This window comes from Contarinia nasturtii, unplaced genomic scaffold (assembly GCF_009176525.2).
Source record: "Contarinia nasturtii isolate CC-2019 unplaced genomic scaffold, AAFC_CNas_1.1 Cnas_scaffold_414, whole genome shotgun sequence".
Taxonomy (NCBI): domain Eukaryota; kingdom Metazoa; phylum Arthropoda; class Insecta; order Diptera; family Cecidomyiidae; genus Contarinia; species Contarinia nasturtii.
The window spans coordinates 5631406-5659286 of record NW_022197768.1 but is presented as its reverse complement, the minus strand read 5'-3'; the positions used below and the strand labels follow the sequence as shown (position 1 = coordinate 5659286).

General features: G+C 33.3%; 6 protein-coding genes across 10 annotated transcripts in view; 1 reads left to right on the top strand and 5 right to left on the bottom strand.

The window, feature by feature from the left end:
• LOC116338434 (cadherin-86C) overlaps positions 1-6238 on the bottom strand; it is a 51957-nt gene extending 45719 nt beyond the window's left edge. For 2 of the 4 annotated variants that reach the window (XR_004200894.1, XM_031763675.1), the window contains exon 1: positions 5561-6238. The gene's annotated coding sequence lies outside the window, so the exon portion shown is untranslated. Of the gene's footprint in view, positions 382-5560 lie in introns of those variants that run through there. The other 2 variants (XM_031763676.1, XM_031763677.1) reach the window with 2 other exon arrangements.
• Positions 6239-9209: 2971 nt separating this feature from the next.
• LOC116338711 (serine/arginine repetitive matrix protein 5-like) lies at positions 9210-12573 on the bottom strand. Its single transcript, XM_031764135.1, has 6 exons — positions 12418-12573; positions 11745-12196; positions 11060-11205; positions 9831-10439; positions 9540-9652; positions 9210-9463 (listed from the first exon to the last, which is right to left on the bottom strand). Exons 2-6 carry the CDS (start codon positions 12018-12020, stop codon positions 9354-9356), a joined length of 1254 nt encoding a protein of 417 aa, XP_031619995.1. The 5' UTR covers positions 12021-12196; positions 12418-12573; the 3' UTR covers positions 9210-9353.
• A 428-nt stretch (positions 12574-13001) lies between these two features.
• LOC116338761 lies at positions 13002-16781 on the bottom strand. The gene is made up of 7 exons (XM_031764215.1): positions 16539-16781; positions 16274-16474; positions 15468-15955; positions 14175-15397; positions 13764-14090; positions 13594-13698; positions 13002-13531 (listed from the first exon to the last, which is right to left on the bottom strand). Exons 2-7 carry the CDS (start codon positions 16311-16313, stop codon positions 13471-13473), a joined length of 2244 nt encoding a protein of 747 aa, XP_031620075.1. The 5' UTR covers positions 16314-16474; positions 16539-16781; the 3' UTR covers positions 13002-13470.
• A 745-nt stretch (positions 16782-17526) lies between these two features.
• On the bottom strand, positions 17527-21906 carry LOC116338564 (ras-related protein Rab-1A). The gene is made up of 6 exons (XM_031763916.1): positions 21653-21906; positions 18819-18939; positions 18639-18688; positions 18524-18554; positions 18199-18393; positions 17527-18061 (listed from the first exon to the last, which is right to left on the bottom strand). The coding sequence occupies exons 1-6, from the start codon at positions 21673-21675 to the stop codon at positions 17864-17866; spliced, it is 618 nt and encodes a 205-aa protein (XP_031619776.1). The 5' UTR covers positions 21676-21906; the 3' UTR covers positions 17527-17863.
• Positions 21907-22102: 196 nt separating this feature from the next.
• On the bottom strand, positions 22103-23870 carry LOC116338563 (serine protease easter-like). Its single transcript, XM_031763915.1, has 8 exons — positions 23720-23870; positions 23305-23661; positions 23182-23241; positions 23061-23109; positions 22708-22997; positions 22500-22643; positions 22305-22431; positions 22103-22239 (listed from the first exon to the last, which is right to left on the bottom strand). The coding sequence occupies exons 1-8, from the start codon at positions 23790-23792 to the stop codon at positions 22188-22190; spliced, it is 1152 nt and encodes a 383-aa protein (XP_031619775.1). The 5' UTR covers positions 23793-23870; the 3' UTR covers positions 22103-22187.
• A 104-nt stretch (positions 23871-23974) lies between these two features.
• On the top strand, positions 23975-27678 carry LOC116338804 (exocyst complex component 5). Of its 2 annotated transcripts, XM_031764289.1 has the most exons (8): positions 23975-24135; positions 24226-25294; positions 25373-25563; positions 25647-25879; positions 25953-26305; positions 26371-26441; positions 27280-27372; positions 27450-27678. In XM_031764289.1, exons 1-8 carry the CDS (start codon positions 24103-24105, stop codon positions 27561-27563), a joined length of 2157 nt encoding a protein of 718 aa, XP_031620149.1. In that variant the 5' UTR covers positions 23975-24102; the 3' UTR covers positions 27564-27678. The 2 variants fall into 2 exon arrangements, 1 of the variants encoding a protein (XP_031620149.1); XR_004200926.1 differs by lacking the exon at positions 26371-26441 and having other exon boundaries at positions 27450-27567.
• The last annotated feature ends 203 nt before the right edge of the window (positions 27679-27881 follow it).

The following is a 27881-nucleotide window of genomic DNA, read 5'->3' as shown; positions in this document are numbered from 1 at the left end:
TCAAAACTGGAATTCGGAATCAATATTTTTTCCCTTTCGTCACAATATGTTATTCAGTGAGCAAAATGTATCCAGTTTTGCAATGCTTACGATTTATGAACGATGCTGAAATTTGAACAAATAAAAACTGTCACTCGAAACCTCAATTTAATACTATTTTTTTCTCTCTTCTCTCCTCTTAATCACATTTCAAAGTATTTTAATGCGCAGATTAAAAGCCAACACTCAACAAAAGACAAAATACTCGAAAAACCAATGCACGCTCACAATGTATCTTAAATCGGATTCGTGTCTCTTTGTATTTATATTTTCGGGTTTTCGTTGAAACCAGAGAAGAAAAAGAAAATAAAAACACAAATGATCGAATTCGTTTGCCCGCTTTATCGAAAAACCACTGCACAGATTTTGATTATAACTAGCAGAAGGACCGCAAACGACTGGATTAAATTCACGAATCATCAAATAGTTGAAGACACGCAACACGAAATATACATTCTCCACCCCGTGTGGATTCGGTAAATGTGCTCGCTCTCAATTGAATGTTCTAAGTAAATCTGAGGTTTTTGAATACGTTTTGATTTAAATAGTTTGAGTGAAGAAAACGGTAGTAATCGAAGCTATTTATATATATATCGAGTATTGTGTGCACTGCACAGACTCAAACACTTGGGGGGCACACATACAAAAATAAAACAACAGCACTGACCATCAACGCTTTCGACATTCAAAATCTCCCATTTCACTGTATGGTATGGTCAAGCAGTTTTACTTTCGTCTGTGTCCACTACACAACGATCGAAACATATGAGAAAGCCTCACGATACACCACACCGATGAAATTGACGATAGAATGCGAAAGGAGTTCATGGTGTGCTGACCACCACCATAAGAAAGTAAAATGCATAAAAAAACACACACTTACACATACAACCGAGGGAAAGAAACGCCGGTTAAAGTAATAAATCTGTATCAAAACGAACACGTATTATTATTAACATTTGACCCAGCAATCAAATTTACTAAGTATAACTTCTTGTTAATAATATCAATATTATTAATAATAGTGTACATAAATTTTGATTTTCGTATAAAATCGACAAAAGAATAAGAGAGTCTTAGGTGAAATGGTTTCATTTCAATTATAAAAGCATATATTTTGCATACATTTGCAATTTTATGCACATATCTGTTAAATCCATTTGCAATAATGTTTGCAAGAAGAAGAAAAAGACACAAAACAGAGACAGAGAGAAGAGAATTACGAACATTTCTTTGGGTTCCTGTGCCATCAATCTGTGATCGGTGAAGAAAAAAAAATGAAGCCAGCGAAAAATGGGCTGCAAAAGAATGACGAAACGATTATTTTAAGCGGAGCCAGCGATAAAGACGTTTACATTACAAGAACCATAAAACAACCCCCATTGCGCGTCTTATTTTTCTCTTCCTCTCTCTCTCTCTCCATTATTACATAGACGATTATTTAAACATTTGAGTTGGACGGTAATAAATTCAAATATGTAGATATCCAGAGCATGTGCTATGCATGTTTCTATAACAACTGAACTGGCCAAAACAATTTGTATTGGTGGCTGTGCCGAGTTAGCCGCGACACATTGAGCTCTTCCACATTATCCACGGATATATGAACCGTTGTATGTGTGCAATGCTTTTTTTTCTTATCACCACTATGGCATTATGATGGCAAAGTCCGTTCTTTCACCACACAAAAACCATCTAGCCTAATTTCTTTTTAACAAAAATCATTGCATTGCAATAAAACGCCGGACAAAAACCGGAAGTGTTCATATATAAGTCTTTAACCCCAACAGGACAACTATATTAACTGTGGACACTGTCATTTATTATATTCTCTGGAACACTGAAGGAATGAAGAAACCAAGTAGTACATACAAGACAGAAGCAGCAATTGCTAACACCAACAAAAAGAAGACGAACAAATACGCACACATAAATAAATTGAAATGAAACTTTGTTGCAAGCGATAGCACATCAATAACATTTGTCCGACTCACCTCTTTAATAAATTATTATAAAAACGTATTACGATAAAATACAATTCGTTTGATCTCTTCATAACCCTTTAACAGAATTTCCATGCCACATTTTCCATTTCATTTTCTGTCACATGACTATGATTTTCTTTACATATTGTCGTTGCAAACATAACACACTCTCACATTTTTTTTTTCTCTTCTGTTTCTTCCATGAAATGAACATGACGAATTGTTGCGTTCAGTCATAAAATCGTGCAGAATGGGGCAACTATCCAGCTGTGTCATTTAATTTGTTCTGATTCATTGGAACAAATACAAACTGTATTGAAAACATGTTTCGTGCCCAACTCGGTTACCGATTTTATAGAATCAACATTTCATGACGAAAAAATAAATAGTGTACAATTATTATGAATAATTTGCGAGTGATTTAGTATTCAAATGTAACTGCATGCGGATCAGTCTATGTCTGTAGCAAAATGCATTCTGATTTGTCCATTCAAGGACAGTTAAAGATCGTTCAATATGAAGACGATAAAAACCGGAGGTTTTCACTTTTAATAACAATGATTTCAACACATAAACGAATGCTAATCAATTTATATAAAATTTCATCCCCAAGTCAAGCATCAAATGAACCCAAAACTAATGTATAAAAATTATTCAATTTTCACGTTAGCAAATGTTTGATTGTTCATTTATTTTGCGTAAGAAACTTGAAATACGATCAAAAGAGATTAAAAGTCAAATACGTGCATTGACAAGTGAGAAAGTTGAAGAAATAATATGAAATTAATAAAAAAAATGAGTGTAACATAACATAACATTAGTGCCAGTGTTGCACATCATCTAACAAAAGAAAACAGCAGAAACGTCGAACCGGTAATTTATTTTCAATGTTCCAATAAATTCAGGCAACGTCCAAAAAACACCAAACGAAAAAAAAAACAAAACAAATTTGTCGATGGAACGAAATGTGCGCAAAGAGATGAGTTGAAGATTTTTGTATTTATTTAAGCGACACGATGCAAAGGTAGAGAAAAGAGAGATTAGTGCTGAGAAATAACAAAGAATGACCGAGTAAAAAAAATATATAATTTTGTATTTCATTGTTTAATCATTCATTTCTTCTTGTTTGCTTCAGTCATGCATGCTTCAGTACAAGTTCTAAACTCTCAAAATAAAACAGACGAGTATCGAGCATTATGTTTGGTTTTTATTTGTCTCAGGTTTCTTTTCGTTCTCATTTTTAAAATCAATTAGAAAAAAAAACACAAAAACGAAGTCAAAAAGAAAATAAAAAATTCGGCGCGGTGCCAAGGGTTTTTCTCTTTTGTTTTTTTTTTTCGGTTAACTCCCAACTCTTTCAGTTTTCAATCAACTGATTTCGATTTCATCTCAAAATAACAATGCAAACGAAAAGAAAAACGTAACATAACACACAACAATTGATAAAAGTATACAATCTCTAGACGCCCCGGTCAACTCATTCAGACCGAGATATTAACACATGCACCCGTGTGCACACAATGTAAAAAATCCATTCACACAGGTAAGTAACGCAAAGACCATATAATCATAGTGATTTAAATGATGATCGATCACGTGTATAATTAATAAGACTTGTGAGTAAATTTATAATAATTATTCATTTTCCTTTTTTTACCTATGTGTTTTTTTTCTCTTACTCTCTTTCTCTCCCTTTCATATGCAGTAAGTATAAAATGCATCTGAACCAGAACCAATTTTAACAAGAGTATAAAGAAATTAAAGGCTGTAACGTGTTTCCTTTGATCACATTAATTGCAATTTTTTCATTTTCTTCCCTTCGATGACTTTGGAGAATGCAAACCTTCTATTTAATTCGTGGATTTTAATAACGCATCCATGCCGAAAAACCCAATTTATTTGGGATTTTTTCTCTACATATTTTATATTGCCAGTGGTCCATGCACAGTGGTGATGCACAAATAATATGTTAGTGGAAAAAAATCGTGAAATAATGGATTACATACACTTCGAAGAGATTTCGCATAATTTGTTGTACAACTATTGGCTTGATTCTCTGATTTTAATAATCGCCGTGTAAATGAGTGATTGCATTGGATTTTTAAATGTATGCACACGAACAATTGTTTTTCTTTGAACAGTGATACAAACAGAGTGTAAATTATACCTTCCCCTCTATAAGCTCATTACTTGAATATTTCTCAAATATTCAAAAGTGGCGAAAATTGATTATTGATTATGTAAATCGGTTAACGATTAAATCATAAACTTGAATTTGAAATGTAAAAACACTTCTTAATAATGATAATCGATTATGATAAATTTTCAGTCGAATGTCACTTTCATATCCGATTTATGAATTGTGATGAAACGATTTATTCAAAAAAAAAAAAAATGAAGTCAACGAATGTAAAATTAATAAAAGAAACATTGCTGGATATCAATCCATATAGAAAATTATAAAATGAAACAAAAATGCCTTAATTTGAGAAAATCTTCGCATTTTTCAATCCAAAAATTGAAAAAATAAATAAATACATTATACATATCTTGTCAGTCGTCTACGGCTGTGTCTTTCACTTTATCTCTTTTCATTCAATGAGTTTCCAATATTATCGAAAATAAAATATCTACGTTGTTTTAGTTTTGTAATTTTGTTGTTTATTTTGTATTGCTTTCGTATTCAATGTAATTATAATAAATGTAATGAATTGCGTCAAAGAGTGTGCGTTTGTTACGAACACACAATGCTTAAATAATTGCCAATCATATCATTCAAGCAGCATGTTGCAGACAATTGCCAAATGAATTATTGCAAGGAGTCACACAGAAAATCTCTTGAAAAGAGAGAATGAGAGAGAGAGAGAGATTCACGGTTCTTGTGTACTTTTGCTTACATACATCGTGAATATATACATAAAATAGAGAAGATCGCAGATGTACGATTTTATATTTTTTCTTGGCGGTATGATTTTTTTTGCTCATTTTCAACTGTTGCCAGTATGTACGAATGCGTTAAAGAATTTTATTGCATGGCAAAACATGTATCATTATACACAAATTGTATAAAAGTAATCACTTTTGTATCATAAAAATGTCTAAGGGCGCCATCGCCAACTCGAAATCTCATTTATTTTCTTATTCTTTTTACAGGATTAACAATTAAAGCATATTATGTCGAAATAATACAGTCAATGTCAACCGCATGAATCAATTTGTGCATTAAAAAAAATACATCATCAGGGGGTTTATTTTGAAAAATGGTCTTTTTTTAGTATGGACTGTAAATTTCACGATTAACTAGTTTATGCATATAGTGTACATATTTTCAGTACACGTCTTCCCATTTATTCAACGATCATTGCATTTCCTTTTCTCTTCAAATTAATTATATAAAATGCGTCAAACCAACCAATTTTTAATGACAACTAATTTGTTTCTACATTTCTTTTTTCCGTTTCGTTTGAAAAATTTCATGTTTCGTTGATAAATTACATTAAAATAAATTTGTTAAGAATATTGTTCATTGGACTCACCTCGATAAGAGAAACTCGTTGATATTGTGTTTTCGTTGTCGTTTCCTTTCGTTATCAATTCAAATCTAAATTTCAACAACTGTTTACACCGTTTAAAAATCCATTTGAATGTCTCAAATTTCAACAAATCATAAAGAATCAACCGTTTTTTTTCCGTTGGCTCCTTCGGTTTTTTTCTCTTTCTTTCAATTTTTCATTGGCATGTGAATTCAAGAAAATGCATCAACACTAACGATTTACGTTTAAATGTTCTCATTCGCTCACTGCATTTGTACTGTTGTCCAATTGATTGTTATCTACGAAATTTAATCTAATTATAATCAAATTGTTTTTGAAACGCATATACACGCAGCAGTTCGTATTCAAAAACAAATCAAGCTGTGTTTATAGTCTATTTAGTGGGCACGACATTACTAAAGATACAGAATGAAAACATGTTCACATGCGGTTCAACAGCCGATGCAAGGATCGATTCAATTACCATAATATGCTTAAAACCAATGCACTATTTTTGTTGTCTTCTTTCTTGCTTAAACAACCGCGTTGGCCAACTGATAAAGTGTTGCAACTATGTATCACGTTTTCAATTTGTCGACGACGACCACGATGAAAAAATAGTACCAATTTTTCAAATTGTAATTTTTTACCACAAACTTTACAATGTTTTTGTTTTGTAAATCGGTGCTAATTGATTTTGTTAAACCAAAAAAAAAATTGTCTGAACACCGAAAATCGTGAAAAAAAATTAAAACGTTAAATTCAAATATGCAACCGAAATCAAACTAGACAACTGCATACTTATTTACTGAAAAACTCATGCAATTGAAAGCAATCGTTCTATTTTCTCATATATTTTTATGCTCGAAAGAAAAAAAAACGTTTAAGTTAACTCAAATCACTGTCTTGCTCCCGGTATGTATGTCTATCTATACGAGTCAGTTGCATTTTTCAAAGTGCTTAAATCACGAGCAACACGTTCGTACCGTAGGCCGACTAAGAAATGATTGTTTGATGAAACGAATGAAATGGTAATGGAAACACCATCGCGAACGCGCCGTCCGGTAACTGAGTGTTGTTGAAGTGAATTGGATAACACAGCGTGTTCTTTGCTCTCTGTTTCACCCAACTTCAATGTGTGTACGATTCATTTTTTTCTGTTGGAGGTAGAGAAAGAGAGAGGGAAAGAGTGAGCCGCGATGAACACTCGTCTGCATGTACGAATGGTGTACATGTACGCGATCCAAGTCTCGCGTTAGCCGTACATTGCACGCGTTTTCTGTTCTTTTTACTTCTTCAACTTCTTCTTCTTCATTGTTGTTCGCTGTTGTCTTCGCTTTAAGTTTTGGCTCTGTGACTGTGCGACAAACATATGAAGAGGCAAAAAAAAACATGCACACACACACACATACACGACAAGAACCACATTAATATTGCACGGAATATTCACTAGTGCATTTGATACAATGCCATTCAGTTTTATCGTCTTTTGTAGCATTTTTTCCGTCTTGATCTCGGATTTCTTGTTCCTTTTTTTCTCAGGGAGTCTATTTGTTTTTGCATGCATTTTTTTGTTCTCTGATTTTTTTCGTTTTTTGTATATTTCAACTATCTTGTTGGGCTTTATTTTAGCTTTTTCGTTTTTTCCCCTTTTTTGTGCAGTTTCTGTCTTTAGTTGCAGTGGTGATGAAGGCAATACTTTTTTGTTAGTTCCTTTTTTCTCTCTCTTTCCTTTTTTTTTTATTTTGGAGCCGTATTTATTGTTCGATATGCAGTTAGAATGCCTAAGTCTGCAATTTTGCCGCGCGCTGATAGTTATGCTCTTTTCCATTTTTCTTTCCGCACCTTTGTCTCTCTCAGTGTATCTTTTCGAATCGCGGTGTGTGTTTTTGTACTCACTGCTGATTTTTGTATGGGAAAAATCAAAGAATTTTACTTACCAATATCTTATTAATGTAACAGATTTTTTTTTTCTTTGCAATAAAACCATTCATGAAATTTATGGTTTTTTCGAGAAGCATCATGTAAAATATTAGTTTTCGGTTCGATCTGCGAATGCATAGCTATAAGGCTGTTGTAATGGTCAAGCATAGCGACAATTCCGAATGCCGAAAGACCTTAGCTATTATTTTTGTTACGATTTCGATTTTATTTCTGCATTGATTTTCGTTTTTTTTTTTTTCACCGTTGAGTAATCTTTTTCTTTCTATACAAATGCCCATAAAATCTTACCTCTGTTCCACAACCGTTTTTTTTTCTTCAGAAAATCCCATTCTCTTTCCATTCTTTTGTGGACTGAAACATAATGGCATAAAATGAATCCCAGCTGTGGTGAGTTCAGAGTGGACACTGTCTTGTTTGTTAATATTTGTTTGGTTAATATAGCTAGGCCGATGAAATATATCGTTTTATATTCACAATCGGCGTCTAAACTTACTATTTTCCATATACTTTGACACCAGGCGCATGCACAAATTGTTGAAATATTCGTTTCCATATCTCAAATGATAGTATCGGATTTCAATGAACGAAAACAGAAAAATTCAACAATATCAGTTCAATCACAATGACTATAAAAAAATGATGTGTCACAACGTGATCACTGCGGTCAATTCTCCTCCGGCAAAAGTCAAGGTTTGAAATTTCGCGCTTAAAAATTATCAATAATAATAACAAAAACATCATCACAATGGTGCTGCATTTTCGATGTAACCATTTTACATGTCGCCTCCTCAGACGGTTACATTTCACGATGTTAAATCATTTTGAAGTTAATAATGAGATTCATAGTGCCCATGTGGAATCCCAATACAATACGGGTACTTTTTTTTTAGATTAATGATGAAGGATATTGTATGTATCGTTTTATGGCCTTTGAAGTCGTAATAGATGCTGTGAATATTATCTTCGGACTTTTTTTTTCTCTCCGCTTCTCTAGTAAACCCCGTGGAATTAATTTTATACGTGGTTTTGTCGTGAGACATTTTGTTTTCCTGCATTTTTTTTTCGTTGTTGTTGTTGCGTCTGTTAGTTGCTGCTATTTGCAAAGAATCCAAATGATTGCAAGTCTCAACTTGATAGCCATGCAAACATTGCCATTTTTTATTGGTTATGCTAATGTGACTTTTAAAAAAATTGTACTCACTCGTTATGGACAAGTTTAGTGCGACATGTAACGCTTTTTTTTGTATTTATTCAGTGTGTTTTGTGCACAATGAATTCTTTTATGTTTCGTCTGCTGTGTGTGAGTCAATCCATAAACCGATAAATGCGATTGCGAGTATGCGAATATGCGAACACACATCAAACGATATATAAGACGCAATGTTGTACGCATATAGCTACAAAAGGCGAACAACCCACGCACAAACCAAACAGAATATGCTTTTTTGTTCTTCTTCTTCTTCCTTCATTTTGTTTTCATTCCATCGCGCACAAAATCGAGTTTTCACTCAAGAGAATAAATTGTTTAACGTCTTTACAGCACAATATGTTGTTTATTCTCTCGATGTATAAAGTGTGTAAAAGGCCATATACGTTTAAATGAAAACAATAACATACGAAAATGGCCAAAGATTTCAGTAAATTAATTTGATGTGGAAAAAAGACAAGCATACATTTGTCAATGGTGCTAAATGAAATTATGCGTTGATGAATAACAATATGTATTTGCGTATGTTTGTTTATTTTTTTCTCAGATTGGGTTAGCCTATGTTAATACATTTTATCAAAAGTATCTAATTCTTAAATAAAAGATCCGATCCATCCAGATCCGATGATATTCCGATGATATTTATTATTTTTTATAAATGCTCATCTCCTGATCGAGGCTTGATTTTGTGTTCACCATATATTGATCGAGTTCAGCGTCCAATTGCTCTTTGCTTTTTGGTGGTTCACGTTTTCCTGTAATACAATCATTATTTTCATTGTTAAAATACAATTCAAAATAATAAGCAGCAATAACGTTTAAAACACAAACCGATTTTCTTTTGAGGTCGACCACGAATTTGATTTCCCCGTTGACGACTTTGGCCACGTTGCCGCTGTTGATTGCCTCCCTTACGATTGCCGGGTTGGCCGCCATTTCGTACTCTAAACCAGAATGAATCAAACATAAGTTAGTAATAATGTGTGGAAAATGGTAATTCCATTTAGTTTCTATGCAGTATCGATATTTTTTTACCAAATCTCGCAAAAAAAAGTACATTTAGCTTTGTGGAAATTTTATGAAAAATTATGTTAAAAAAATGAATATCTGATGATGAAAAACCTTGATCGCAATCGACCGCGTTGTTGTTGTGGTTGCTGTTGTCGTTGCTGTGCACCATTTCCATTGCGTGCATTTGTAATTGGTCGTTTTACGATTCGTCCGCGTTGAACCTTCCTGATTCCTTGTCTATTTGGTTGGCGTTGTTGTCGTTGTTGTCGTTGTACTTGTTTCGGTCCAACAGCATTTTGACGTCGTACGCCAAGCCGTGCATTTACTGATATTGTATTACGGCGTACATTTGACCGTGATTGACTGCGTGAACGTTGCTGACGTCGTTGATTGGTCAATCCTTGTTGAGCTTGGCCCTGACCGCGAAGATTCAAGCGACTATTGGAGCGTTTTAAACGAATTGGTGCTCCTTGTTGTTGACGTTGACGCGATGCTGAACGTCCACGTAAATTTTGCTTTGAATTCGTACGTATTAAATTTGCACGATTTCGGCTGGCCGATCGACCTCTTGGTCTTGATGCAGCCCGTTCGCCAATTGGGTTATTTCGACGCAATCTTGGTCGGCCACGGACGCCAAGCTGTTCACTCAGATTCAATGTTGAATTGGACCGTGTCAAACGACGTACACGCTTCACATTCTTTATGAGATCCGCTTTGATGCTGTTGTTTATGTGGAAAAATTGAAGACCAGAGATTATTTTTTTTTTTCATTAGATTATTGTTTGATTCAATCGCAATAACACTTAAAACAATTTTCACTCTCGAGCCAACTAGGTGAGTCGAAGCTAAACGGAACGCATTGATGGTGTTTGGTTTGATTATTTTTAGTTCAAATTTTCGAAAGGGATCATTTTGCTTTTCATTCTACGAGAGCTACTATTTTACTTTACTGTTTGATTCAGACGAAATTGATAGAGTTGCATCGGGTGAGGTACTTTTTTTATATTTGCTCGCTTTTATATTTAGTCCCGGTTTGAATATGACATTTAACTGATGAGCGACGAATCAACATTCTGCCCGTAATTACTGTCAAATTTCATCGGTTGGATATGGCGAAAATAAAAGTGATCCCGAACGGTTTTTGTTCTGTATGCTCTTTGGCTCAATTCATTTGGCTCTGAATGGTTTTTATGCTTTGTTTTCGATGGCATTTGTTTTTTTTTATTGTTTTGGTGTTAATTTTTACGTTTTTTTGGTTAAATTAAATTTGTCTAATTCATCGAATTTGCATGTCTTCATCAAATGTATCAAATTATGAGTGGTTTTGTGTGTTTTCTTACGTTGCAATCTGTTTTGCCATACTGTTCGAGCGTGGCAAGCGTCTGCGTGCATTTCGTGTTGTATTCATAAGTAGAGCTGATGGCCGAATCAATTGTCGACGTCCTCGTACACCGATCGCATTTTGTGGTCTTATTTTCATGCTCTTCTGCAAACACAATAGTAAAGAAAAGAAAGAGGTTTTTTGTTATGGTTATTCACGTTATATCGTTCCATCCGAAAATCAATCGTGCTACGATTATTCTTATATCTGGCACACACGGATAACACAAAACACAAATGCATGTTCGAAATGATATTGCAATGTGTACTTTATTTTGATGATGATGGTAGTGTTGTTGTTGTTGTCGTGTATGGGTGCGCATTTATCTGGCCATATTTTTAAAAATATGTATGCGCTGACTGATATTCGGTCATTGGCAGATTTAAATCAACAGTTTGTTTGTAGACAAATTTAAATCAACAGCAATCACTGTTTTCGCTTTCGCTTCGGAATTTGTCTGGCGACTTTGTCGTGAAGCACATCAATATCGCAATCGACACAGACAAGTCACACAACACACCATAAAATAAATAATGTCTTTGTTTGGCTTGACTAGTCATCATGACATCGTTGACGATAAAATTTACGTTTTTACGTTTTAATTATTTTTGGTTTATTTTTTGTTTATTTTCCATTTTACGTACTCGTTTCAATTTGAGTGCCACACGTAGCTTGTGCTTTTGATCCAATTGTTGAAGTAAACTTCGGTTGCGTATCGAAACTCGTGGTGATATTGGTACATCGGCCATTTGTGGTACATAACGTGAACGTGATCGGGAGCGACTTCTTGCTCTTGGTCGAGGTGGCATTGGTCGAGATGGACCACCTCCGCCGCCACCCTGTTTCTGCATTATTGTGAAACGATCATTCAAAGACAAAACGGTCGATCCATTCAAGTGAACTTTGCCAATCGATGACATTTTCAATCACTTTTTCTTCTGACTTTTGTTTTATTCACTTTAGTTCGACTTAAAACAATTGTTCATTCAAAACAACTTTTACAACTTTTGTACTATGTCCAATGACGCACTGCAATACTGACTCTTCTTCTTCTTATTATTATTTTTTCTCTCTTTCTTTCTCAAATTGATTTATTCTACAATGACAAAAGGGGCAAAGATAAGATAAAAAAAAATTATTAATTTTTTATCGTATTTCAGTTGAAAATGCAATTTTTATTTTTGTAAAATGGCCTCAAACATTTACTTTTCATCTACAATGAATGCATAAGTTAAAAAAAAATGAACAAAGCTAGATTCTTTTAACTTATTTCCATATATGGAATGAATTGTATTTGACTAAAATGCTACTACTTACCAGAAACCCTTTTCACTTCTTATTTATTTCAAATAGTTTTCTTCTTCAAATGGTCGTCTTTTGTGCTAATTAAACTTTGTTGGCAATTTTTTTACCAGAAAAACTTCGGAAGAATTATGATCAACGTGCCGAATGCAGAGAAATTACTTGAATGAGCAATAATAATGGCGAAATATATTATAAAAGTAATTTAGTTGAGGAATTTCACACCAGGCGACGACTCATTTCTATTTATGATGTTGTCAACGAGACTAGCGTTCATATTGCAAACTAAACTGCTAATGAGCATTTTAAAATACAAATTTCAACATTTATATTTTCGGTGAATATTTATATATGCTTAAAATCGCACATTTTTCAACTGAAAAATTGGTTTCTTCTAAGGAAACTTTTTGTGTATTGAGAATTGGCTCCAACTAAAAAATGCAATCAAATTGAAATCACATATTAAGAAATGCAAAAAATTTGTTTTGAAAAGATATATTTTGTCTTATTTGGGTCTGCGGCTCTCATTTCTATGTGTTGAACTAGTTTTTTTTTTAATTATTTTTGAAAATAACTAAAATTAAAACACACTCAAATCATTATTTAATGTATTTGTCAACGAAGTTATTGAATTTCGTATTTATTGTATCTATTACAACAGTACACATACTCACTTTTCATTCGAAGCTCTTTTCACGACGTTCAGTGACTTATCGTTTATGTCTTGTCTCGAATTTGTTATTGCTAAATTTATTTGCTTTCATTCGATATGATTGATTTTGTTTCGATTATTTTATATAAAAATTTTGACTATTTTTTAAAAAAGTATCTTAGACTAGAAATTAGTTACGTACTTTATAAATTCATTATTACATCGTGGATGCAGACTTAAACAAAATGCATTCTGCCATCCAGGCAATAAAATCTGTATAGTATCTATTAGCAACTTGGCGAGTTATTGAGATTTAAAGTGGTCACTTTTATTCTTCTCACTCTTAAACCCATTCTCTCTCTCTCCCTCTCTCTCTCTCTTTCGTAAATTTTCCGCGCTTCTTGAACAATGTTTAATTACAAACGGACTTTGAGCGATTCCATGCGTTGAACGATTCTTTGGCGTAAATCAGCGTATCTGAAAGTAAATATGTTGAAAGATGTTGTTTTAATTAAAAAAATGCGCAGGTGATTACTCACTTTTCTTTGATTTTTTGAACCTCCCTCGCCTGTTCCTCGCTGTATCGGTCCAGAATGGAACGGCATTCTTGGATTGACAAATTTATGAATTGAGCAACTTCACAGCTGAAAATAAAAACGATTTTTCTTTTAAATCAATTATTTTAATTTATTAAATCAAAAATCTTTACCTAATTTCAGATGTATTATATGCATCGGTTAAAAATAAACGGGCCACATCTTCATGAGGACCGAGCATGATACGCACTAAAAGTGGATATTCATCATCTTTTAAACGACGTTGCTCGCCATTGTCTCTGATTATGAAAAGAGCAAAATTTTCTGGACGACTATCGACTTTATATTTTTCTAATAGTAAATTGACTGCCTCTTGTGTACTAACAAGCGATGTCACCCAAACGCTCATTTGTGAACCGTGCGGCGGTGTGAAGAAGGACGTTTCACGATTGTAAAAATGACCATTGATTGAACAACGACGCTTCAGTTTGGCACGTGCTCTAATCGAGAAAAAAAAGAAAATCAATAATCATTCAATTTGAAACCAAAAAACCGGCATAAATTAATGATGTTTGTAAGCAAACCTTCGATTTCCTGATCGTCTTTTAATTGCTGTTGAGCCAGTTTTTGGTTTTCGTAAAACGACAACACATTCATTTAAATCGTCGTCCAGATCGTCATCAAGCGGTGAAGTGGGTGTTGTCAATGTGGTAGTTGTTGATGCTTCGCTAGTTGTGCTGCTCACTCCATTTTGAATTTCGTCATAGCAATCCATTTTAATGTTAATGTATCGCTTATGCATTGTCGCTGGTTTTAAAGTGGCCGAACTATCATCGCTGTCGTTATCATTAAGTTGCTTTTGATAATAATGATGATTTCGATACCAATTTGGTCCCGATCGTGAACGATTAATACCATTTTCCGTAGTGGAAGCACTTAGATCAGATGAGGAAGACACAGCTGTTGAGCCCGATTTTTTAAGCGCATAATTTGTACAATTTGATGACGAATCGCTCTTATTATTGTTCAGCGTCTGATAGTGAATGGATGTTGGCATCTCACGAAACGCTGACTCGCCACTAAAACTTTTGCTCATTATATTGTCGCTGTAAAGTTTAAGAGAATCATTGATGCGTGACGGATCGATTGGTTGTTTTGATTTAAGCGTATCGTCATTTACATGCTGTAATTCGCTTGTATTTTGTATGAATTCTGCACGAATTTGTCGCTTGAAATCATCAAAATCGACTGGTTTCAAGGTGTTCATTGGTGTTAAATATTCGTCATCGGTCGATTTATTTGTTAATGTACTATCGTCCGTTGTTGAGTGCATCGTTTCAAATGACTTATAATCAGTTTCGGTTTTCGACAAATCGTCCGATTCACTTTTTGATATTTCGTCTGGTTGTGTTGATGATGATACGCACGCAACATTTGATTGAATCGATGATTGTTTTTCGGGACTTGATTGCGATGATACGGTTGACGGCAGTGTTTGATAAAGTTTTTCATTGCTATCCACGTGACGTTCAACTTGAAGTAATTCATCAAGTTCATCTCGTTCGCCAACTTTACCATCCAATTTTGTGGGCAATGTGAATGAACGATGATCGGGCGACACCTCTTTGGAAGACGGTCCCGATGTCAATGAATTAATATCATCATTAAAACTACATGTATCAAACGAAATACTCTCAGTCATTGAAATATCCATTGTATCACCGCCATCAACTAAACTTGATGTGCTCACATCACCCGATTCGTTAACATCTAGATTCTCTTTCACAGATGAACCATGTACTAGCAACTGTAACAACAACAACAACAACAAAAACGACGATTAAATATACATTGAATACTGAAAAATCAACACTTACACTTTTCTCTGAACTAAAATCCGTTGAATTTGAATAGCGACATGAATTACGTTTTCGAACGGTAACAACTGTGCGTTGATCATCGTCCTCCTTCAAATGGATCATATTTTGAACGCCCCAATAAACACGCAAAGCACCTTCTAAAACCATTCGTCCGTTTACTTCGCGACCGCGTATTTCATGGCTTTTATTGTCAAAATATGTATTGTACTGTTTTAGCTTCGTTTCGATTTGTTCGCGAGGAAATGGCATTTGTCCAATATTGATGATTTTTGGTGTGGATCCTTTTGCACCGAAACTTTTGTGCGATTCAACCCTCGTGCCATGACCAAACAACTGAGGTCCAAATAAAGCACCATAGCAAGGGACATGACAATATGGAATCCCTTTGTGTTCAGCATGTTGACCGGGGTTTAATCTCTTGCCACATTCTTCACATCGTAAACATTCCGGATGCCAATCATATCCGAGCGATTGTTTTCTTTCAGCTTTCATATGAAATCGAAATGAAAAAAGAAAAAAAAAAATAGTATTTTTTTTCCATTATTTTTATATAAAAAATATTGTAAAGTTTATAAAATTGATTGCCACATTGTTTCATTGCAATTTGACATTACAGAGGTCAATGACACATCTGTGCAAGCAAAATAGCAAATTTAATCACAAAATAAAAACTTTCCAGCCGACATCTTCAACAATTTTTATTTTTGTTGATTGAAAATAAATCACATGCTAATTTATAATCTTTATTGGTCACATTGTAATTAGTAAACAATTAAGCGTTTCATACGAAATGGACTACTCACCAAAGTATACTGGTTTCGAACATTTATGGCACTGCCACATTTTCCAATTTGCTTCAATAAATCAGTGCGGCGCTCATAAAAAGCGATTTAATTATTTTTTATTAATTTTATCGTCGAAAAAGCGGGCGTTTATCCGTAAAAAGGGCACATCAATTCAACAATAAGTCTCTGGTTTGCATGGCAAGCACCCAATCTGACAGACTTGATTGCGGATTAGGTTTTTTAACAAAGCAAACAGTGTGATTTAAATATGTAATGCACATACGATGTTTTTATCTAGAGTCGATGATTTGTAAATCGTTTCAACAACAATAACAGCAAAATAGGAATCGAATGACTTCGGGTGACACTATGTGAACGACACACGAATTATACAGCAACGAAGATGAGAGCAGAAAAAAATAATAATAATACAATAAACAATTGTAACTCAAATTGATATGACATTCATGTAATCGAAGCAAAAACCGACAAAACAAAATTCAAGACATGAAATTAAAATGAAAACAAAAACGATAACAAAACTAGAATTTTTTTGGCTTTATATGATTTCTTTCTTCAAATATTCGACCGAAAAAAAAATGCTCAAAATGATGTGGGAGAGAACACGAAAACGAAATTTGTTAATATATTTACACAAAAACTAAAAGAGAGAATATGAATAAAAAATGTGTGATGAATTTGATGTAGTAGTGTGTGCCTATTGAACTAGAGATAAATTGAATATTCACATCTCTCATTTGTTCTCACAGATAAATGTCATATGTGCTTCCAGAGGTCGCCACAAATAAACGCCATCAACATGAATGCCGATTATGCATATGATGAAAAGCATTTTTTACCTTCATTTGTACCGTATTTGAATTGTAGCCCAAATGCTACTTACACACATGGTATTTTCTTTGTCACCTATATATGTATGCTGTCTGCGTATTGATTGGAGGAAATGGGCTTTGGCCAACTTAAATTTGAAATTCGGACATTTTTTATGTTATTTAAATCAAAATGAAAAATTGTTTTATTTTCTTTATTCTTTTACTTTTTCTTATTGTATCTACATCAAATCATCGAAATATTCCACCTAATTTTCTTTTTCAAGTGGTTGAACGAAAAAGAAAAGAAAATAAAATGAAAAAAAGTAGTAAATCGTTATCCGAATAATATAATCAAACGTACACAGGCTTTCTGTTGATTATTTTGTAAGATTTTCTTTTTTTTTTTCATTTAGCATTGATCCCGTTGTGAATATTTTCTTTTTTTACTATTTTTTTTTTTGTTTGTTTGTTAAATCTTTGTCTCGTGTGTGTTTGAGTGATATTTTGCTGATTTTTTCGTAGTTTGTGTATGTGTGTATATGGTGAACGTATTGACGGCAATGGATCAATTGATTTTTTTCTCTCGATATTAATTTCGCATTTTGTTTTTGTTTGTTTGTTGTTTTTTTTCTTCAATTAAATAAAAAATTTCTTTAATCATTACAAAATGAGGGAATCCTTTTTTTATGCTGTTGTTTATCATTTGCATCAATTTAAATATAATTTTTTTTGGGGGGAAAGTGAAGGAAATATTTTATTAATATGCTGTATGCATTCAGCAGCACCCAGATTTGGTGTTTTCAATCGGACGACCTTGATCGATTTTCACTTTGCTAGCCGTTTCGGTTGCACTCGACGGTGGTCCAACACGATTCTTGATTTCGGCCGCCATAGTCATGAATGCTTGTTCAACGTTAGTTGCATTTTTGGCGGATGTCTCAAGGAATGGGATTCCCAACTGATTGGCATATTCCTATATCAATAGAAAATCAAACAACGTTAATTAATTTCTTGGTCGAAAAAATAACAAATTGCTTTTGGTTAGCGAAAAAGATGATTGAAATAGCCCGTATTTTTGGGCAACATTGAATTTAATAGAAGAATGCATACCATTGCCGTTGTATGATCAACCACTTTCTTTGTAGTTAAATCGCATTTGTTTCCAACCAGCAGCTTGTTCACATTTTCGCATGCGTAACGTTCGATTTCTTCCAGCCATTGCTTAACATTACTGAATGATTCTTGGTCTGTACAATCGTACACTACGATAATACCATGGGCTCCACGATAATAAGACGATGTGATCTATAAAGAAAGATAAAATGAATTTATAATTTCGTTTTAAAGATTTATATTGTACTTGTCAAGATCAATTATTGTTATAAAGTTTCACAGTTAATAGTAAAATAAAAATGATAAGATTTGAGATACTTACGGTTCTAAAACGCTCCTGCCCAGCAGTATCCCTTAATAAGGAGACAAATGGTCATTAGTTTTATTTGATGAAAATAAAAATATTGATATTACGTGATGAATTTCAATTCACTTACCATATCTGCAACTTTATCGTTTTGTCATCAAGTTCGATGGTTCTAATTTTCTATAATGCAAACACGAAAATAAAAACAAATGAATGAATCGCACGTAATTTACTTGTTTATACAAGTATGCAAATTGTGCAAATCATGTGAAAATGAAATGACATAAAATTCACGAGAATTATTACTTACAAAGTCAACGCCAATAGTACTGATATAGCTTTCTGTGTATGTATCATCGGCGAATCGCAGCAAGAGACAAGATTTGCCAACACCAGAATCACCAATCAAAAGAAGTTTGAACAAGTAATCACTGAAATGGACCGAAATTATAAAATCAAATTAAATAAGATTTTGATTGTTTGTTTGTTTGTTTATTTCTACGGTTAATGTGTTTTTCGTCAAATATCCTTGTTACTCGAATGCAAATATGACCTTTTGGCTATTTTTCAATGAACAATCATTTATACTGTTTCTTTCGTTCATTTTACATTTTTAAAACATTCACAATCTGAATGTATGCATTTCGATTGATTTTCAATGATATAGTCGCTTGATTTTTTTCTTTTTCATTTCAATTTATGTGATATATACATATGCTATTTAGAAAATCATTGTTTACGGTACATTTGATTTGTCTTGATTAAAACGAACGCAAAAATAAAATATCGCATTAAAATGAAGTCGATTTTGCTTGGATTATAAATATTTGATTTGTTCCATTTTATACGTTGAAAATTTCATGATAAACCGTGGTTCTTTTTTAAACTGGCATATGGATTTAACCGACATATATTGTTGAATGCAGTTAAATTGAAAGGCTTGTTGAACAAAAAAAAAATGAAACGAGAGATACGTAGAATACAAAGGCACAGGGAGTCTTTTGATAAAAGAGCTGAACGGAGTATGGCACGTAGGAACGAGTGTAAACATGATTTTGTTTGCTTTGTTTTAAGCCATTCAGTTGATTTTCTGTTGGTTTGTCGTTTTTGTGCATTTTCTTTGTTTATGCAAGCTGTGTGCACTAAATGAGGTTATTTGATACAATTTTTTTTTTCAAAAATTGCATGCTATCAAACAAACATACACAAAACAGACGCGAATATTTTCGAAATCAAATTAAAATGACCAATCTTCAAATTCATTGTTTTTCTAGGGTCATCATATGGCATTTTTGAAGAAACGTATATAAACAACCAAATACAGAAACTATGTCTCTCTTCCTATCTAGATCTCTGTTTCTCTTTAAATTTCTTTGTTACGACATTTGATCGTCTATTTTGTGTGCTCAACTTTCTTGCCATCGTATTCCATCTGTGTTTGTGTTCTTTGTACAATTTTAAGGGGCGTTTGAGTATTGGTACTGGCGGCGTTGATTTATTTAGAGAGATTTTTTTTTAAATATTATATTGTTGTTCAAATAGAAAAAAAAAATGTTACTAAAAAGAGTACAAAAATTATTCACACATCACGTACATACTGTACACACTCTGGTGTATGATGTTAACAATCATTCTTTTAGAAATAATAAGAACATGAGCAATAGGTAAATGAGTGGCAATGGTATTAGTTTGGCTTTGGGTTTTTCAGGCACGGTTGTTGTTGTGGTTGCTCTTTTTGTTGTTGTTGTTGTTGTTGTGTGATGATTACTCGTTACTGTGGTCTGTGCATGTATTTGTGTTGGTGGTATAAAATACAAAACATAATCATGTACGAAGAAAACCTATAGCAACAGAATGCGACAACTACGTTTACAAAGTAATGGCTATACATATATGCGCAAACAACGTAACCAACACTGGTATGCGTGTGACTCATAATTGTTGGGGGGAGTTGTTTGAGAGTTTCAAATTCATATTATATATTCGAATCTATGTGGAAATGAAACGATATAATCGAATACAACGAACCGTATACATATGACGCGAACACACTACGTATATACTACGTCTCTTTCATTCCAGAGTACAAATGTAATCATTTGAAGCATTGAGTAAAGCGAATAAAAAAAAACAACGAATTAGAAATAAAAAAAAAATATCTGAATGCAAAAACTTTTATCGTTTCATTGTAGAGAAATGAACACCGAACCATAATAGATAAAAAATGTCTTTTTTTGGAATAGTTGAAATGATGACAACTCAAGCCAAACAATGATTACAACAAAAAAAAATATGAATTTACACAAAATGAGGATAAACTTTTTCTAATTAAATATATTATATTTGGGAGGATAGAAAAAAAAACAAATCGCCCAAGTCAACAGACTATTGCGTTTTAATTTATAACAAAATATTTCGCTGACGATGTAAATTTGATGTAGATTTTTGACGATTGATTGACAAAAGACGAAAAATACTAATAATTAATTTAAGATTATTACGCAGTCGTTTAATTTGATATATTATCAGTTTTTCAAACAGAGAAATTTGAATTGAAATTTTTGTTGGTCTGTATTCAACGCAGTATCCATATAATTGACGGGATTTTAAAATTGTATATGCCACAGATGCATTCAACATATGAAAAGAAAAAAATTGCTCGATATTAACTCACAACCGTATGCGTGTAATTAATCTGATTCACAACAACAGCAGAATTGATTTTTCTTTTTTCAGAAATTTCTGCATCGAGTGTTAATTGTTTCCATTTCTTTGTTTATGGAGTTGATGTCACACGACCCATAAAAAAATTACGTTTTCTTTTTCTCTCTTTCTCAAAACTATTGGTTTTAGAACAAAAACATTTGATTCATCATGTATATATTGTAATTTCGATATATTTTTTTTGTTCATCGAGACATGTAAACTTGAAGAAAAAAATGGTATATATCACACATAATCATCATTTGAAAAAAAAAAACCAAAGTATCCACATCGTTGGTGGGGTGGCGAACGGAGTTGAGAATCCAACAAACGTTCGCTTTTGATACGATGCCATGAACTTAATTTTTTCTGCCTTTCTTCGTTTGACTCTTTTTTTCCCTTCATTCTTTCTCTTTATCCAAATTGAACGGAAAAACTTACTATTCAGGACTCATAGCCGACATTTTCACTAAATTCGGTTATTTATAACGCGGTTTTAAATAAGTTTTAAACAATGATACACTTAGAAAATAATTAAAAATTATAATTCACTATTTTCTGTACTATTGAAATTTGATGTCTGTGAAAAAGACACTTCACTTCTGTGTTTTTTTGATGACAAGGAACAATGGCGATCTACGACTACGATGCGCGATAAATGACGTATTTTTTTTCTGTATGTTTCTCGCTCAATTTGTGAATGTGTATTTGTGTTTCGGGCAAAATCCATGCCAGCTCACAGCGCACAAATGTAAACTGATGTGTATCGAAAGATATTGTATTTGCATTAGGTTGCGTTCACATTTTCACCACATTTCATAGCACCATTTCAATGCGTTCACACTAATTCACCATTCATTCAAAATAATACACAAGAATTTTATCGAAGTTTAAATAACAAAATAAATTTGAATGTCTTTTATTTCCCGAAATAACAATCGAAACAAACAAAAATTTCGAGGGAAAATCTCATGATCTATTCAAAGAATTTCATATTTTTCAATATCCAGCCAATGTATTTGTCGATTCTGAAAAGAAAAAAAAAAGATGAGACATAAATGATGTGGATGCATTAACAAAATAATATACAAACCGAGTATAAACACCAGCAAAGTTGGCTTGAGCACAGTGTGCCAGACCAAATGAAACAATTCCAAGTGCATACCAACGTGGTGGCTCTTCGTCGTCATTATACCAAATTATTGGTGATCCACTGTCACCTGAAAATTATTCTTAAACATAAATTATATTGTTTTTTTTTTTTTTTTTGAAAATGATATGAATGTACCTCGACATGAATCAAATCCTTCCTCACCACCAGCACAAAATTGTCCATCTTTCATTGAAACATTAAAGCGTTTGTACATTTTATCACATTTTTCATTGGAGATTCCTTTCAGTGTCACCTGCATCTTTCGATTGCTATCAGTGGCTACGGTAAATTTGCTCTATTAAAAAACGAATCAAGTATTTTCTTCAAATTTGAAATGACTTACCACTTTCTGTGTGACCCCAACCAGCTACTGTCATTTCCACCTGGTCATAGTTTTTTTGTTTTAACTCTTCATCGATTGGTAAACAAATCGGTCGAATCCAATTTGTAGTCGTTACACTATGATTCAAGAGAATAAGTGCAATATCATGCTCATTGTTGATCAATTCGTCTCGATATTCTTTATTTATAATGACTTCTTTTATTGGAATATCCAACACAGGATCAGAACAAATGCTATTTTGACAATCGATTTTAGTTTCTTTGTCCCATTCGCCAAGTCTTACTGAAATTCTACGAGAAAAAGAAATCAATTTAAATTCGTAAATTTTCCCTTACAAAATCCCAATTGCTTACAATTTCATTTTCCGCCTTATCAGCATGTTTTCGGTAACACAATGAGCGGCTAAATGGTTAATTACAAATATGAGTTATTTCAAATTCATTCTATTTTTAAATGTCAAACAACGATAAATACCTGTTAGAACATAGTCTTTGTTGATTAAGGCTCCGCTGCAAAGAAAACCAGTCCCTTCGGCTGCAGATAAAATAAAATTGAATAGTTTTTTTTATACAAATCAAGTAGACTTATCATACGTACATTTGCTATACTGTAATAATGCCAGCCATGGTGAGTCGTAGATCCTGGCCTCATTTCCGCCAAAAATAAGTCCTGAGCGACGATCAAAATTGAGATGCAATCGACCGCATTCGGTTGGTAAATCGCTCGTTTTTATTGGTGATCCGTTAAAACGAGTTGTAGTGGTGCCGGATTTTTGACAACAAACTAATGGCGTAAAACCCATGTGTCCGCAACGACTTCGTCGCAAAAGTAAACGGTCCGTAAATAGTAAATGCTTTTTATTGGTCAATTTATTTAATGTCGCACAATCTTTTAATGGTTGACAATGTCCTTTTTTATTGTTTGGCATCCAACATTCTCCAAATCCAAGGTGACCTAAAACCAACAAAATTAAAAAAAAAAATTCAAATAAAATAAAATCAATCGAATTTACCTCGTATATGCATCGGTTCACTCAAAGAATTGAACGTCAATAATAAAATCATACACATTTTAAACAAAAACATTTCATCGAAGAAGACATATCACACATTATCGTTTAAACAAAACATTAACATACAAACCATAACAAACAAGTAGTTAAAAGACGGTATTTTGTTGTAAAATGAAAGTGGTGAATAAAATCAAAACGAACCTTTTTTTTGTTGAATTTAACAGCTGTCATTGAGTGGTGAATGCAATTGCAATAATATTGGGGCGTTCATTGATGACGACGTTTATAGACATTTCTATAAATTGCTTCACAACAACATTGCCGATACATTGCAAGTCAAAGTGGTGTATGAAGATAAAAAAAATTAAAGAGATTCATTCAAAATGATATCACAGTATATGGAAGAATTGGAGCAGGTATGATCATGAATTTAAAATGGACAATGCTTTCGATGAGAAAAATTTATAATGAAATCTAATCAAAACATGTTGATGTATGGTACATAGGATCCATTTGATGTGGCCGAGTTTATTGAACGATTGACATGGCGAACAAATAACGAAGTGGGCAGCGATCAATTTGATTCGAAATTTTTGCACGACACATTTTCGCAAACGATAAAAGATTTAAAAATATTGCAAGAGCGTCAACAACGAAAATGCGAACGATTGGAAGAGATTTTACGCGATGAACAAACAATTCATGCAAAAAATATCGAAAAATTACAAGAAAGACATCAAACATCGGTCGAATGGTTCCATCAATTGGATGAGAAAATCAATTCGGTAGCTGGTAAAATAATACATTTGGGCGAACAATTGGAAAATGTAAATACGCCAAGAAGTCGAACCGTTGAAGCACAACGTCTTCTAAATCATATGCGAGAATTTCTGATGCGCGGTCCAATTGTAAATGATTTATTCAATGATAATAGTCGATTGTATGAAGCGGCCGATGTTATTCAAAAATTGTACACAATTGCACAAGATTTACCAGCCGATAAATTCAGCGAGGCAAAGAAAAAGATCGAAATGAAATATGATGAAATCGAACGGAATTTAATCGATGAATTTGCAACGGCACAAAAACAAGAGAACATTGATAAAATGAAGACGATTGCAACAATTTTATCACAGTTCAAAGGCTATTCACAATGCATCGATGCGTACATTGAACAAAGTCAAATGACAACATATGGCGAAAAGAGTTTATTTGCACAAATTTTACCAATGTGCCGACATCATTATGCGATAATAAAACGTGTATTCAGTAGTCCCGATCAAGTTATGTCAAAATTCATATTGAACATTTATCAGTTGAAATTGTTGCAATTTGCTCAAACGAAATTGGAAGATCGTCGCGATGATGATAAATATTTGCGCACTCTTTACGATTTATATTCGCAAACGCGACGAGTTAGCACTGATTTGGACGAATTTGAAATTGACATGGATGATAATTACACATCAAAACTAACAAGCAGAATATTTCATCAATACCTTGGCACATATATTGAAGTTGAGACACGAAGTCTGAATGCAAAATGTTCACTCGAACTAAAGCGATTCTATGAAAGTAAAAAAGCGTCATTCTTTTCCATTACTTATTGATTAATTTAAATTTTTTTCATTCTTTTCTTGTGATCAACCCCAGGTAAAAAGCATCAAAAGAAACAGGCCGAACGTTTTCAAGATTTGAGGCGAGACGTTCAAGCACTGATCGGTACGCGAGCCAATATAAACATTGCGCAAATCGAAGATTACGGCGGCGAAACATTCATATCCGAAGAACTAGCAATTAATTTATTACAAGAATCCAAAGCTGCTTTCAAACGATGCAGATTGGTGAGTATATTTTTCAACATTTAATCGAAAAAAGAATTGTTTTCTTTTCTTTCTTTTTTTTAAACTCACAATTTCCATTGCAGTTATCTAAAGAGGAAGATCTTCCGGCGAACATAATTCGTTTGGCCGACATTTTACTACGTTATTTAATGCACGAACATGTTGACTATGCAATCGATTTGGGATTACAAGCGATTCCAATTGCTGAAAATAAAACGGTGCCGCAAATTTATTTCTTCGATGTTGTGCAAAAAAGCAACACAATCGTGCATCTACTGGATAAACTATATGCAGCCAGTGTGATTCCATGTGTTGAGTAGGCATCTTACGATTTCAGTACATTTATGGTAAATGACAATTTTACATTTTTTTATATTCTTACGTAACAGATCAACATCAAAATATACAGAATGTTTGACCAAAAAGCGATACATGCTCGAGCAAATTGAAAGCAAACTCGATATGGGACTGGATCGTTCAATAAATGCCATTCTTGGATGGGTGAAAACCTATCTGCAAAGTGAACAACGTAAAACTGATTTCAAAATAGAACCAGAAAGTGATTGCGACACAGTCGCCTCAAAAGCGTGTAAGGATGTTGTTAAGAATATTAAGCCAATCATGAAACAAATACAAAAGTGTTTGGATGGCGAAAATTTGAAAAGTGTGTTCAACGAAATTGGCGTTCGACTTCATCGCACCATTTATGAGCATCTTCAACAATTTCAATACACCGAACCGGGTAAAAAAAACTTACTTGTTTTTTGTTTGATAAATACTGATGATTATTTTTCGACTTTGAATCAGGTGCATTGTGTGCACTATGTGATGTTAACGAGTATCGAAAATGTGTTCGAGAGAACTTCAACAGTCCAATGGTAACGCCTAGGGGCAAATCACTTAAAAATTACTTACTTATTATTATTGATTGTTTTACGATTATTTTTCGATTAGTTTCGATTATCGTCATTTACATTCATACATTAATTGTAATATATGTATTACGTATGAGATTGTCAAATGAAGGCATGGGGCGGAAATGAATGAGACGAAATTTTCTCTCTCATGGGCGCAGCCATATTGAAAATTTTGTATGCGCTTATATGTAAAATTGGTGGCGCCACTGGTATATTTGATGGAAAAAGAAGAACATGTTTGAGTCTCACTCGTTTATATGTAAATTACATAGGCATTTCCAGGCCATGAATGAAGGTGATGGAAATTGAATCTATGTGTAATAAAAAGATAGTGTGTGTGTGTGGATGAGTGAGTGAGTGATAGATGATTGGGAAACCATTAGAATGTAAGAGAAAACATACAAAAGAAACAAAAGTCGCAACAGCAAATAACAGATTGCTGACGAAAAATTGAGATTTGGTAGTAGTAGTGGAGAGAACAACACACAAGGAATCAACAGTTGCATTGCATCGGAACAACGTCACAACGACAACATGGCGACGCAAACGGATAAACGAAAACTCTGCAATTTATGTTCATTGTTTATTTTTCTGTTATTGTATGTATCTAGTAGTGACCAACAGACCCAGAAGTACTATTCTATTGTAAGCTAGTATTTTTTCTCTCTTCCACAGAATCGCGATTACAACTACCAAATCTCAATTTGTTCAAGATTCAGAATTATTTTACATTTTTATTGATTATTTGTCGATTATTTTAAATTAATTGTATTCTTTTCTTTTGTGATTCTCCGCTTAGGTAACGCAACTGTTTGATATTTTACACGCTCTCTGCAATTTGCTATTGGTGAAGCACGAAAATCTACAAGAAGTCTGTGACGGAGAAACTCTGGTATGTCTTTACAACACCAGAATGTTGAGTTGAATTGTTAAAAATGACCAATATTACATGATTTGTTTCTTTAACAGAACTATCTGGATAAATCAGTCGTTTTGAACTTTATTCAACTGAGAAGCGACTATAAAACAATTAAAATTACAAATTCGCTGAAAGGAATATCCGAGCAAAGAGTCCAAATTTAATCGAATTATGTTAGATCATTTCTGTTGATTGCGTTTTAATTAAAATTAATTCAAATATACTGTTAATCGCTAATAAAAAACCAAACATTTACACAATTGTGTGGCATTTGAGAAATCCTATTCTCTCTTTATAAATTATTCTTTTCTTTTGCTCTTTAAAAAATACTCCAAAAAGATTTTAAATTGAAATTTAAAACAGAAACTTTATTATATTGTATAAGGAAGTTCGCTATTTACAGCAGTGTACGTGTGCAATATCAATCTTAGTGATTGTTGCTCAGCAGAGCTCTGAGGAGCCAGAGCTTTAATTAAATTAAA

Excerpts from the sequence above, each read along its gene's own strand:
- LOC116338711 (XM_031764135.1), bottom strand. The coding sequence starts at position 12,020 with ATGTCATCGATTGGCAAAGTTCACTTGAATGGATCGACCGTTTTGTCT. Across the intron at positions 11,206-11,744 it reads TGGCACTCAAATTGAAACGA|AAGAGCATGAAAATAAGACC; the intron begins GTACGTAAAATG and ends TTGTGTTTGCAG. Across the intron at positions 9,653-9,830 it reads CGCGGTCGATTGCGATCAAG|AGTACGAAATGGCGGCCAAC; the intron begins GTTTTTCATCAT and ends ATTCTGGTTTAG.
- LOC116338564 (XM_031763916.1), bottom strand. The coding sequence starts at position 21,675 with ATGTCGGCTATGAGTCCTGAATA. Across the intron at positions 18,940-21,652 it reads TCGGCTATGAGTCCTGAATA|TGATTACTTGTTCAAACTTC; the intron begins GTAAGTTTTTCC and ends GGTCCATTTCAG. Across the intron at positions 18,394-18,523 it reads GGCAGGAGCGTTTTAGAACC|ATCACATCGTCTTATTATCG; the intron begins GTAAGTATCTCA and ends CTTTCTTTATAG.
- LOC116338563 (XM_031763915.1), bottom strand. The coding sequence starts at position 23,792 with ATGTTTTTGTTTAAAATGTGTATGATTTTATTATTGACGTTCAATTCT. Across the intron at positions 22,432-22,499 it reads AGGATTTGATTCATGTCGAG|GTGACAGTGGATCACCAATA; the intron begins GTACATTCATAT and ends AATAATTTTCAG. Across the intron at positions 22,240-22,304 it reads TTTGCTGGTGTTTATACTCG|AATCGACAAATACATTGGCT; the intron begins GTTTGTATATTA and ends TTTTCTTTTCAG.
- LOC116338761 (XM_031764215.1), bottom strand. The coding sequence starts at position 16,313 with ATGTGGCAGTGCCATAAATGTTCGAAACCAGTATACTTTG. Across the intron at positions 15,956-16,273 it reads TTCGAAACCAGTATACTTTG|CTGAAAGAAAACAATCGCTC; the intron begins GTGAGTAGTCCA and ends TTCATATGAAAG. Across the intron at positions 14,091-14,174 it reads AGACGATCAGGAAATCGAAG|AGCACGTGCCAAACTGAAGC; the intron begins GTTTGCTTACAA and ends TTTCTCGATTAG.
- LOC116338804 (XM_031764289.1), top strand. The coding sequence starts at position 24,103 with ATGATATCACAGTATATGGAAGAATTGGAGCAG. Across the intron at positions 24,136-24,225 it reads ATATGGAAGAATTGGAGCAG|GATCCATTTGATGTGGCCGA; the intron begins GTATGATCATGA and ends TATGGTACATAG. Across the intron at positions 27,373-27,449 it reads TCTGTGACGGAGAAACTCTG|AACTATCTGGATAAATCAGT; the intron begins GTATGTCTTTAC and ends TTTCTTTAACAG.